General features: G+C 35.5%; 1 protein-coding gene across 3 annotated transcripts in view; it reads right to left on the reverse strand.

Annotated features, from left to right (window-relative positions):
- Positions 1-13,328, reverse strand: part of VPS35L (VPS35 endosomal protein sorting factor like) — a 55,913-nt gene that overhangs the window by 17,133 nt on the left and 25,452 nt on the right. For all 3 annotated transcript variants that reach the window (XM_084536650.1, XM_084536651.1, XM_084536649.1), the window contains 5 exons: positions 12,311-12,391; positions 9,610-9,673; positions 7,687-7,785; positions 6,749-6,826; positions 5,832-5,946 (listed from right to left, as the gene is read on the reverse strand). In XM_084536650.1, the coding sequence (XP_084392776.1) occupies positions 5,832-5,946; positions 6,749-6,826; positions 7,687-7,785; positions 9,610-9,673; positions 12,311-12,391 (437 nt within the window). The remainder of the gene's footprint in view (positions 1-5,831; positions 5,947-6,748; positions 6,827-7,686; positions 7,786-9,609; positions 9,674-12,310; positions 12,392-13,328) is intronic.

Here is a 13,328-nt window from a genome sequence, read left to right on the forward strand (position 1 = left end):
GACACGAGGAACTGTGCCAGGGGAAATTTACCCTGGATATCAGGAAGGATTTCCTAATGGAAAGAGTGGTCAGGCACTGGAGCAGGTTGCCCAGGGAAGTGGTGGAGTCGCCATCCCCTGCAGGTGTTTAAGAGATGTGCGACGTGGCACTTCGGGACATGATTTAGAGGACTTGAGTAGTAGGTGATGGTTGCGCTTGATGATCTTAAGGGTCTTTCCCAACCTAAATGGTTTTACAGTTCTATACAACTATTGTTTTTCCTTCATGTTCCTGGGAAGTCCTCAAATCTAACTGTAACTCGAAAAAACTCTTTAGCTTCTTCTTTCTTTAAACTCTTTATGTCAAATCCTCTCTATTTATATTCTTCACATCTATAAAGATTTTAGATTAGGTAGGAAATTTTACTAATAAAATTCTTCTCTAATATTACCGAGAAAGTATGCTAAAATATGATATGGGTACGATTTTAAAATACTCACTACTAATTCCATAATACTCTTTCTCCAACGTGTGGCTGAAGCCTGGCATGTTTAGAGAATATTCATGGAAAAGTAACATTTTCTGAAGCAGAAAACAAATTAATTTTGCAATCCACTAGTGAAAATGTGTTCTGGTTCCATTTAAAAAACAGCCCAATGAATATTTAGACGTATGTTAAGCACTGTATGCTTCAGAATTAAAATCTGCATTTGTTAAAGCAAATATATGCATCAGTTGATTCTGGGGACAGACTCTCCATTTTTATCAAATTTTTGTTTGACAACATTATGTTTTAAATAAGTCACACAGAATCAATTTAATTACTTTAATTCTGAAGCGAGACAAGGATTTCACAGGCCTTTAAGATGAAAACACCACTCAACATGCATTACCAGAAAGTTGCGTCATTTCTACCCACCTGCTGAATGCTGTGACCAATAATTAAAATCATGCTGTCTGTTCTTTGACAGCCAAAAGCAGCATTTCCACAGGGAGGAAATATGTGCAATTAAAATAATACCTATGTCTCAAAATCCAGAAGAGTGACACAATGAAGCATGCATTTAATCTCAATTTAGTCCAAGCACTCCCTGTGACAGAAAGCATGACTGATGAGAATTTATTATTCTATGCTGGCAGCGTGCCTCTACAAAGCACAATTCTGTGACTCAGTTAAATAAAAAATAAAAAAAATAAAAAAGAGAAAGCGCACACAATTGCTGTAAAATCTAGTGTCCTTCTTCCCGGGGTGGGCTCTTAATAGGCTCTCCAGAGATGCAAGTAACGGATCCAGGACAAAAAAAAATCCCCTAAAACTTTCTGTAATTATAGATTCATTTTTTTTAAAGCACTCCTTGTGAGTTGGAGACAAAAGAGATGGTATTCATATTTAATACATTTTGAACAGCATACCTGGACAGACATCCACCTGGGTGAAGACTCACTGTACTAGACAGCCCTCCAGAAAAAGCTTAGTACAATCAAAGAACATATTAGAAAGCTAATTCTGTTTCCCTACTCCTGCTCTGCAGTTCTTTCCAGCATTTGTTCCAGGTTATCACTGCAGGGAAGAACAAGTAAGTAAGTGACAGAGCCACTTGGAAGGCTCGGTAAAGATGTAAAGACTTTTTTTTTGAAGAGAAGGAATAATCAGAAGTTCCAGAAGAAAAAAAAATAATCCAATGCTGGACCTCAGAAGCAGACACAGGATCTTTTGTAACAATTCATCTCAATATTTTTACCTATGACTCAAGTTAAAATAACCAAATTTTAAGCCCACATTGTCTACAGGATTCTTTGACATTTTCATATATGCTTGATGTGCAGAAATATTACATACTTGATCTGTGTTCAGGGAAATTCCTCGTATTTGTGCAGTTAACTAAGGAAGTCATTTTCTGAATATTTCTTTCCAGCAGTAATGTCAATTTCAGACTGTGTCCTTCCTCTCTGCAGATGTGGTATTACAACACTGTATTGGAGAATTGATCCAAAATAAAAATAAGGCTGTTTTTCTTTGATAGATTAGTTTTAATTTCAGTCCTCTCCCCACTGGTTTTATAGGACACACTAGGTTTAAAATCAATTTGTAAGCACTTTTTGAGCCTACATCTCCAAATCATGCAATGAGTTTTGTCATTTTAGATTCTTCATTGTCCTCTGCCAAAACTCTGAATGCTAACAGGTGCGTACTAGGTCAGTTTATTAATATTGGCCTTTTCATGCACCTACAAATTCATGTTTCTGACCCAGTTTCACCTGTATTAAAGCAGATCTATTCCAAGAAAAGTGACAGTTACAGTTCTAATACTTATCTACCCCAAGAGGTAACTTTACTCCCTTTTCAAGTTAGATATATTAACAATTTAGAGAAAACATCCTATTATCTACAGAAGTCTACCCTGTAAAATTCATTTTTATTACATATTTAAGTGAAAACTCAACCAACTGAAATAACTACACTCCCAGAAGGATTTTAAAACTAAAAAAAAAAAAAAAAAATCCAAGAATTCTAATTGCTAAACACAACAGCTGGAATTTTTAAAGAGAAACTACATGTACATATGCATGCCGCGCTACTGACTGAGCCATCAGATCAGGTACATTTTCTTCCAGTTTTATTTCTCTTCCCAATTTTAAACTGATTAAGCTAGTTCCGATCAGGAATGAAATAAAGGTTACACATAAGACAAGATTTCACTTCCTATCCTAATGCTCTCATTAACTGCACCCTCTTAAAACTTCATGCCGCATTGGTTTTAATAGATCAGCATCTATTTGGCATCAGTTAGCTGACTGGATTTGAATTTGCTGTTATGAATTAATCATTACTTCTTACACACATGAAACACATTGAGTTGAGATGCAGATTAAACTGTGTTAAAAGTAATTTTCAAGAACACTTTAGCTAACTAAAATAGACCAGAACATGCAATGATAGCTCAGAAAAATGTCCGAAGCCTGGTACCACTGTTGTCTGTTTAACAAATGCTAAATTACTCATGCAAATGACATGTCTCTGAACACAAATTATGCCCCAAATAAATTTTCTAAGGAAGCAAAAAAGTGTTCAACAATAAAACCTTGCTAAATGAACCAAGTTATTGAACATCCACCAGTTTAGAACGTGCTTCATTTCCACAAAAACTGAGCTTGGCTAAATGTTTCTCTCTCTAGCTTGTGAGTCTAAAATTCAGAATACAGTCATTAATAAATATGTATTTTAGAGACTGACTTTGCATACACCTGCTACCTTAAGAGATTTCAGAATGAGGATGCCTATTCATTGTTTAGTGAGTGCACTGCATTCACAAGTCAGACAACAGCTGTGCACATTCATAACCTCTCACACTGAAAAAAAAAAAGAAAAAAAAAAAAAGACAGTTGTTGGGGCCCAGCAGTCTCAGTTAGGCAAGACTTGGATCACAAAAATAGCAGAAAAGGAGTTCAGAAATTGAAAAATTGTTAATCAGAGTTGGTCTCAGCAGGAGCAAAGCACAGTCTTCAAGGACTGAATACTATGGAAAAACTGCTTTGGATTTGTTTCCAACAATAGATGCACTGCAACACAGCACCACCAACAAAAACTGACACAATGGAGAAGGTAAAGCTGGTCAATTAAACTAAACACTATAGGAAGAAAAGAGTCCAGTTTTGGTAAATTCGGTTACGTACAATGAAACTGCATAATACTAATTTCACAACAACCAACTTTGCAGATCTTTTATTTGCACTACATACTTGGACACAACAGAAAGCTTTACTCTAAATCCCTCGCCTTTGCTGTACGGGCAGCACTGCATTCAAAACAAAGAAGTACAACAGCCATCCTGTACTAAAAAGTCGTAATCAGCATCCTAAGTCAGCTTGTTTGTGCAGCTGGAATTTACTGGTAAATGCAGAGCTTGGAAAACATCAAACTGAAAAGGAAACCCAAGTAAGCGAATGAAAAGATATATTCACCTTTCATTCATACAACATTGCAGAAGTCAGGCTGGGTAATGAATCCCTGCTCTGTCTCTACGTAAACAGGAATTTAGTCCCTACAGTACGTTCCCTACAGCAGTATTAAAAGGCTATCTCAGACATTTCCACTGGGGGACCCGTATCAAATTCCAATGCATCTCCTTACTTGAAAATCTATCCTTTTCAATATTCTGCATGCATCTAATTTCTGGCAAGTTAAACCCACTTGAAGCATTCTCGCTTTACTTCCCATAGACAAGGCCTTTCCAAAGGTCTAACCTATGACTTTTGTGGCAGAGCACAAAAAAATGCAGCTACAATTTCAACTTTACTACGTTCATATACCTTCCTCTGGCAAACATAGGAATCTTTTGTGACTTGAAGCAACAAAGCTTAGCTAACAAGACTTAAATACACTCAGCCTATGCTTCTTTTCATCAAAAGAATGCCCAGTTGACCTCTGCTTCAGTAACCATAAATATTCAGACGTGGCAGAGCAGCACAATATTATCTGGCCCACCATACCCCAGTGAGGCAAGGCAAGCACAAACTCACAGCCAGGTGAGCCATCAAGCATACAAAAGGGACAGCCTGATAGGAAAAATGCAAACTCCAAATATCAAAATTGCCTGTGCACAATGTCAAATCCAGGTGGCTCAGAATCAGATCAACTGTTACTTGTAAAAAATATACAGATATTTATTTGCACACACAGAGTTCACTCTGAATTTTGAATATTCATTGCAGGAGCCCTAGCAACAACAACAAAACACAGTAGCAGTAAGAGCAGAATGAAACAAGTGCAGAACACGCAAGGACAGTAAAAACATCAGTGGTCATAGGTTAAAATCATCACAGCAAAGATGTTTTTAATTGTCTCATAAACAAGCATAGAGCTAAAACACAGAATTAATAGCCACAACAAAAGATGTTGCAAAGTAATCCTGTGTGTTATTTTCACCATTACATTGAAAAAAATATATAAAAAAGCATTTACCATTGGAAAGGACACATTTCAAGTTGATGTTAGAATTGCAAAACAAAGTAGAAAGACAACATTTTGAAAAGGAAAATAGAGATACTGGAAACAGTTAAAGGTAGGAGAAGACTTTCAGAATAGGTAACTGTCTCTCATTTGCAATATGAACAGGAACAAGATCATATTGAAACAGTGATACATACGTAGTGCTCATACTGTTGTCAGAGTAGCTTAGTTTTTTCCCCAAATCACCTTTTGTCAGAATTTCAAATTACTTAGGACTGAACAAACAGGATGGCCAAAAACCGTACTCAGGCCCTGTTTCAGCCAATAATTCAGATCAAATAAAGAAAATACCTTTTTCATTCTTCACATTATCTGGTATTACTTCTTCATTTCCCTCTGATACAGGGCATATCTTTAGCTGAGTGTTTATCACTTCTGTGCTTTGATAGCAAGTTTTAGTATCATTAGCCTAAGTTTTAAATCTTTTCAATCTCTTTCCATGATTTTATCAGCCTGTGCACTACTACACAGATTAACTAGTTTCTTCTTTGACAGTTTGGTTAAAGCACATTATTTGCTATTAGAGTGCTTGGACAATTATGCAGGAGAAAAAAAATATGTTTCTATAATTTTAAAATTATTTAATTTTGGACAACCTGCCTCACATCCACAACTATGTTAAATAGTGTCAGCTGTCTTATTTACTCAACCCAATTAGTGTTGAAATTGAAGAGTTGCTTTAATATTATAAGTTTTCACTTTAACAGTGCTTAAAAAAAGGGCTGTATTTTAATTACATAATAAATATACTTATATGACTTATGTTTTCAACCAAGTTACTATTCACAGCTAGAAATACTTCTGAAATCGAAAACCTTTAAGTAAATTAACTCGTCTTACCTTGTGAAAGGCACTGATTTGCCAGAGCAACCTGTCCAGAGTGTAGATACAGATTAAGGCGTGTGAAGATACTGCTCAGAGATGGAATTGTAATAAAGCAAAAGGCAACACAAGCCTAAAGCAAATAAAGTAATAAAAAATGAACAAAATTCCTTACTTGGAGTTACAGCAGTCATTACTGATTATATACCTGATTAGGAAACAAAATCTGTAAATCAGTTTATGGAAAGACTTTCCCTAAACAGCTAGTATTATGTTAAGTCCAAAATCAGCAACTTCAATTTTCTCTTTACTACTTCAATAATTATACTTACTATTAATGTTATTACTAATAGATTAGGTCCAAATTTAATCTGTGACTCTAGCTCTAACAGTCCCTCTGAAGTAACCAGCATGTAGCTCATGACCAAAACCTAACTAGCAAAGCAGTTAGGTCTGGTCCTCAGCGACAAGTTGTGTATCAAACAGGTCACAGCACTGGCACTGTGTACATTTGGGAGGAAGGAGATCTAGCACAACATGCTGCTGATGTAAACCTATTGGAGCAGCCCAAACATATAGATGGAATAAGGGGCTCCCAGGCATACAGAACCTGGCCAATGTCACCTTAGCTATTTTCTGTCCAGAACATCATATGCAAGTGCTGTCAATGAAAATCCATTCATTAACCATAGCATATGCAAACTCCTTCACAGTACGTGAAGATGAAATTCATCTTAGTTGACATGTTTCAGGCAAGAAGATGTGAATCCAAAGAACTTGAATAGCCTGTGTGCATTTCAAAGCTCATATGACAGTAACTGCAGAGACTTAGAAGCATGAAAATCAAAAGGAGCACTTATCATAGAATGACTTAGTTTAGAAGGGACCTTATCTGCTTAGAAGGCAGGCTCAAAGTTTATTGGACTCAGACCTACCCTGACAAATGCAGCAGTCTTTCTGGAATGATTTCCTTTCATCACCTTTCTTGTTTCCATTGCTAGTTGGTTCACAGACTACACACGCACACATACAAAAAAAAAAAAAAAAAGAAACAAAAACAACAAAAGCAGAACATTAAGAAAAATGCACAGATTTATTAGGTCAGTTGCAAATAAACTGCACATTTTACTGCGTGCATTTAGAGAACAGAAACTGTCAAAAGGAACCCATATATGGTGTTCCCACTGTATTATTTAGTTTTTACTTCCTCTTCACTTTGAGAATTCCAGTGACTGTTCCTTAAAGCAAATGTGATTCTGAAGGTTTGTCAAGGTAGAGTTGTTGATTTATTCAAGCATTTAGATCATCCCTTGTTTCCCAGCTAAAGTGCTCTCTCATCATCACCTTCCTAATATAGAAATCACCATTTCTAGCAAACTCATTTAGTAAAAAACAAAAACAAAACAGGATTTAAAAGAATATACGATTTATCATATCATACAAAGGAATCAGATGCAGCAAGTGCTCACCTGTCATGTGACTCGATACAGAAAAGCAATTAAGCTTCCCAATCACAGCAGGATTCTGACTATGTCTGCAGACCAGAGACAGTCTAATCTCTCCTAGATGGAGGATTATAGAAGAGAGAACCCAAATTCCGAATACATAAAAGTACTATTTATTTTATTGGCCATGAAATCTCTCCCAAGATAACTAATTTTCTTTGTTGCAATGATACCATGCATCTGAATTTCAGAGTCAAGCAAGAACTTCAGAGAATTTGGGGTGATAAAAATGAGAGACAAGATCAAAGCCTACTTTTAAAACACCTGATATAAAGACTTCAAACACTGCACAATAATCTGGGCAGGGAATGAGAGAACTGCAAATATAACCCTAAGTATTAAGATAATGTAGATAAACTATAGCTTACATGAATCAACTGGACTAGAACAGGCTCCAGATTGCAAAACATTGATCTGGCTTCAACATAGAAACTCAGCTGTTGTTCAAAGTCACGGCCAAATGAAACCTATAGAAGAAACAAAAATACATTTTACCATTGTACAAGCATTTAACTGCTTTCCAATACTTAAACCTGAAGGTTTTGCTGATTTTTTTTTGTTCACATTCCACATGGTCTACTTAATAAAACAAATACTTATCAAAAATCAAAATTTATCTCCTAGATTTGTGAAAAGTAGTTTCAAAATTAGCAGAATTCATGATACTATGGAACTAGGAACATAGGGTTAGTATAGACTATACAAAAAACAAAACAAAACAAAAAAAACAGAAATAAATCAGTGAATCTGTATTCAGATGTCTAATTCCCAGTCATTACAGGGCCTCAAAAAAAAAAAAAAAGATCATTTTTGTAACTAGGCATACCAGTAAGAAAAGAGTTTTTTTCCTCAAGTTTATTTAATAAATGTTTATATCGTATGGCAAAAGCCTGTAGCCTTGCACGCTGCCAGGAAAGAAAAGTCAAAAACAGCCCTTGTGTGAGAACGCCCTACTTCCAACCCTTCAGATTTCAAAACTGAGCACTGTCAGCTAGAGTGTCTCAGCTGTCAATCAAAAGCCTAGCAAGAGAAACAGTCTCCAGGCAGTCTACATTTATGGATTCAAATGGATCACTTTTTTTCTAATAAGAGTAATGGTTGCATTATTCCTCATTTCTCAAGTCGCATGTGAAAGAATTTTCCTTTTAATTCTGTAAAAACTTGTGTTTCGTCCATCCAGTGAAAGATCAAAGGATCTGCACCAGATTGTGTTGTGTTACAGACAATCTTGTGTTACAGACCTAACTGCCTTGCCTTTCTTATATTTGTGCAACTGCTGATTCTCTAGCCCTAGTCTTAAGAAAACTTCTCTAGAAATATAACATTTTTCACTAAAAAGCCTGGCTGTAAGAATGACTTACAACTACTTTTCTCTCCATATCTTAACATAGGCTTGTTTAAAAATTGTACCATTTTGCTGCTCTGGGATTCTTGTCCCTCCACTCTTCCCCCCAGACTGTAAAGCCACATCAAATATTATTCAATGTGTGAAATCCTCTTAAAGAAAATTGTACATTATATTGCATATAACCCTTAATAAAGAAAAAAAATATATTAAAAACATTCTATTATATAGCTAAATATGAAAACTGAAGAGAAAGCAACCATCTAGAGATAAATTCATAGAATTACAACAAAGAATAAAGGGGACAAGTAGAGACAAAGCCTGTCAGCTATTACTGTACAAAAGAAAAGCAAGATTGAAAAGACATGGTTATAGAATGAGAAGAGCCACAACAAAAGCTTACAAACATCTCCCTAGAACAACCTGACATCTCAAACACAAGGCACAGGAACAAAAGATTTTACAGGGATTAGTAGGAGGGAAGGGTTAAAAATTAATTTCAAGTCAACTGGAGTTTTAGCGGGACTACTGATTTAATGATAGAAATTATCTCATTTGTAAATGAGATAAATGGTCTCATTGAGGGATGGGTAGTGGGATTTCACAAAAGCATGATCTCTCTGAGGCTGTAATATAAAGACTAATTACTGTTTAGCTTTTAAATACTTAGTGTGTTTTACATGAGATTAAAAAAATAGCAGAAAAATTAAATATACACATACAGTTTAAACTAGCATACTGCACCATGCCAGCTTCGCCACTGTATATTTCTTTCAACACTCACATACTTATGTCACTAAAATGCGCTGGTTGGGGTTTTCAACAGTCTTTGGCAAGTCACGTACCATCTCTAATTTAGTTACATAGGCACCTGTTTCTCATGGGGAACTCATGAAAATCCAAGTGGTAAGGTACTCGCCAACAGTTGCACACAATTGTTACTCACCATTTTTATGAATCCATTTATCAAAGCTGCTAACATTCTTTTCTCATCCTCAAGTGTCAGTGCACTATAACAGATAATGTATATGTTAGATTTCTGAATATTTCTTAACTATTTATCTGTAAATGTTCAAATGATACATGCTAATTTATGCAATTTTATGTCTCTATAAATTATTTATTGAATACTAAGACCACTAGTCTCATAATTTTAGTTATAGAATGAGAATAATTTTAATATACATATCTTCAAGTCAGCCATGCACCAAACTAAATTCTTAAATTTAAGAATTGTAAAAATTGCTAAGTCTTTAGATTTTACAGAAGCTTAGATTCAGCATGAACAGAAGCTAGCTAAGCTAGAGTTCTTAATTGCAGCAAGCAAGAAAGTGGCTTCATTCTTGTGTTACAACATGAGAACTTGAGTAGGAACTGATTATAAAATCCTAAAGAAATTAGTAAAGCCATTTTTAGGAGAAAAATCATCCTGTTAATGGGGAACAGCTTTTAATATGCACGTTAAATAGTATATAATAATCAATGTGTTTATTTTAGAAAAAAAATATATATTTTTTTTAATATGTAACCGGGTTAGTCATTTAAGAATTCTCTTTAACATCACCTTGTTACTAAAATATCAAAAAGGCAGCACTGTTAGAACTTCTTAAACTGATACATAAAAACAAGATTCATTTTACAATTATCAGTGATACCTATTCTGTACGAAGTCTAAATCTTATTTGAAACAAATTTACATCACAGGAAAATGCAGTAAGTCAAATTTGTTTCACTGAAGATGGATAAGTAAAAAGATAAATAACAATTAACTAATACAATTTAATCTTTCTACTATTATGTAGTTGGCTCCAGATTTGAACTTTAGTGTAGCAATTACCATTTTCCTAGCTTAGACACCAGATGGGAAGAGGACAATAGTTTTATTATACAAATTCAGTAAAGGAAGAAAGAAAATCTCAGCATGATTAGCTCATTAGGGCACTGCCAATCAAGAGAGTCAACTGATGGGCTCTGAGAGGCTCAGAAGAGTTGTAATGGGATCTCCAGGTCAATTATAGGTTTCCAATTCAATTTTGAATCATACCACTGCCAGTCTAAAGGCTGTCACCCTCCAACAGCTGTTATTGGGTTAATGAGCCCTACACAATGGGCTGGGAATTTCCTGAACCAGCATGCAAGAATAGATGCAGGGGTTACTTGAACGTAGTAAGAATTATGATGATTTGCCAATAAAAGATGAAAGACAGAACCCAGCAAATTATGTACATCATCTTGTCTCAGCTAAAAGAGCTGCTGGTTTAAGGAATTGTAAGGAGCTCCAAAACCCAGCAAAATTGTTTTGGCAAAATGTCAGAGGAAGTACCAAATATGGCTTGCCATATACTGCCTAATTTTTTTAATAAGTTGTTTTAGCTTCAATACATTCTTCTATTTAAAAGGTTGAAGAGGCTTTTACTGCAACATACAGAAATGCAGTGTTCTAACACAAAATAAAGCACTCAAACAGGTATAAATTGAAATTGCATGCCAAACCTGACTTTGTAATTGATAATAAATCTTGCACTCATGGCATATCAAGGCTGAGAAAGTTACAAGTTCCTTTGAAGTGCCTGCCATACTAAGAGGCTCTGGGTTCAAACCAGAAACTGTGCATGCGGGGTAGTTCTTGCTCTTAAGATATAAAGATTTCACACTAGTAATTGTGACTCTTTTTTCAGTCAGATGCAGATTTCTGTGTGATTTTTGCAAAACAATTTTTTTTTTGTTAGTTGTTTTAACAACCTACTAACCACATTTGTTTTCCACATTACACAGAAGTTTTTGAAATTTGATTCACAAGTATCTGGCTCATATTCTAAGACACTCTACTTGAAACTATTACAAAAATGGAACAAAATTGAACTATTGTCACAGTCCAAAGTTTGGCGTACAAACCCCCTTTTTTTCTATTTATAGCTTTTAAATAAATATTAGCTGAAATTACAGGTAGACTGTCAAGTCACAATTGCTGAGAACCTGGCATATCACAAGGCATCTGGCACAGAAAAAAAAAATGGCCCTGACCTTTACACACCTGCCATTCAAACATGGGGTTTGCAACACGGCACAAAGTAGATCCCTAACCTCAGCACTCAAAATTAAGGGGAAAAGGGAAGAGGAGAATTCAGGGGAAAAAACTATTCAAAAGCTTCTCCCTTGTTTTAGGTTCCTTTACTGATGTTTCTAGAAGTCTTTCAGCTGTACTTTTAAAGATTTCACACCCCTTGGTAATGGCTGAAAGCAGGGCATAAATGTATAAATTAAATATGGCAATCTGTGCTTTAATAGGTACATATTCATTAAGGCTCATAAAGCCTCTTATTCGCTATAACTCAAAGATGACACCAGTTGCATTCCCAGAAATATATTTTTTAAATGTAGTTTTTAGTGTCTTTGCTTTACTAACAGCCTCTACAAAACTGCTGCTACTTCCCTTTTAAAATTCTGTTTCAGTATTCCATATAAGCACTAATTTCGGAACAAATACTATGTGCTACCACTTCACCACACAGCTCTTCCCTCACTACTAATTGGATTAATGTCTTAATCCACCATGAAACAAACAGTCTCAGAAGTGTGAAACTGTACACCAAGCAGCCAAACTTTGCATAAATGATAGTTATTAATATGAGTAAAGTTAATCTTACTTCACAGAGTCATGCATTGTCTTGCAGATATGCAGAAGAGCATTGAGTATAACAGGATCCTTTGTAGATTCCTGCTGATGCCTGTAAAATGTTTTAGAAAAAGTGATGAAAAATCCCACACTGTCAAAATGAAAAACAATGAATAGCACACCCACTGAACGAGTAATTCCTACCAGCAATGCTGTAAGACACTAACAATCTACAGAAGTTTTATATTCCTTTTTTTCTAGCCTTCAGGAATTCAAAGATCACATGGTTAACAAACGTAGAGTTCCAATTAAAACCAGTCAAGAAATTTTACCTTAATACATGGAGGTTTACTGCCAAGCCATGGAATCTAACTTGTTAAGGGACACAACAAGCTAGACGTGATAAGTTGAATCAATCTAAGAATGTCAAAACAAAACATTCCTAGATCTACCAAAAAATATAGTTTCTCAGCTATTGATGAACAGACAGGATGGATAAGTGTCATGCTTAAGTCCAGAGGTACAAGTGCACTACTAAGATGAGAAGACTCAGTGGGGGATCTCATCAAAATATATGCATACAACCACCAAACCCAAAAGCATAGCTAAACATTTAGACAAACGGAGTAGATGCATAACATGGCAGTCAAGTGCCTGTGCTCGCTTATTTGGTACCTTGGTGGTAGCAAGTAACACCTAAGTATAAGTACTTGTTTTCCATACACAAAAAAGGCTCTTTGGATACCTAGTATTAAAAGCTTTTCAACTTAGGTGCTTGAAGAGGAACATCAAAAATGTGTAAAACTCAGGAGGAGGTTTCCCTCTTTTTGACTAGAACCGTTTATCGCAAATTTAAACTTCTACCACATGGAAGACAGGACTGAAGGAATCAATGACCAGTGTGTCTGTTCATATACTGAGCATTTAACCCCCTAAAGAACCTGCACAGCATTTGACATTCTCTGTGCCTTTTCTGCTATTTAGAGCAATTTTTGATTGTACTTCTCACAGTTGAATGCTGCAGGTTTTTGCTAAAAGGCTATTTCCTT

This window comes from Aythya ferina (genome assembly GCF_964211825.1).
Source record: "Aythya ferina genome assembly, chromosome: 15".
Classification (NCBI taxonomy): Eukaryota; Metazoa; Chordata; class Aves; order Anseriformes; family Anatidae; genus Aythya; species Aythya ferina.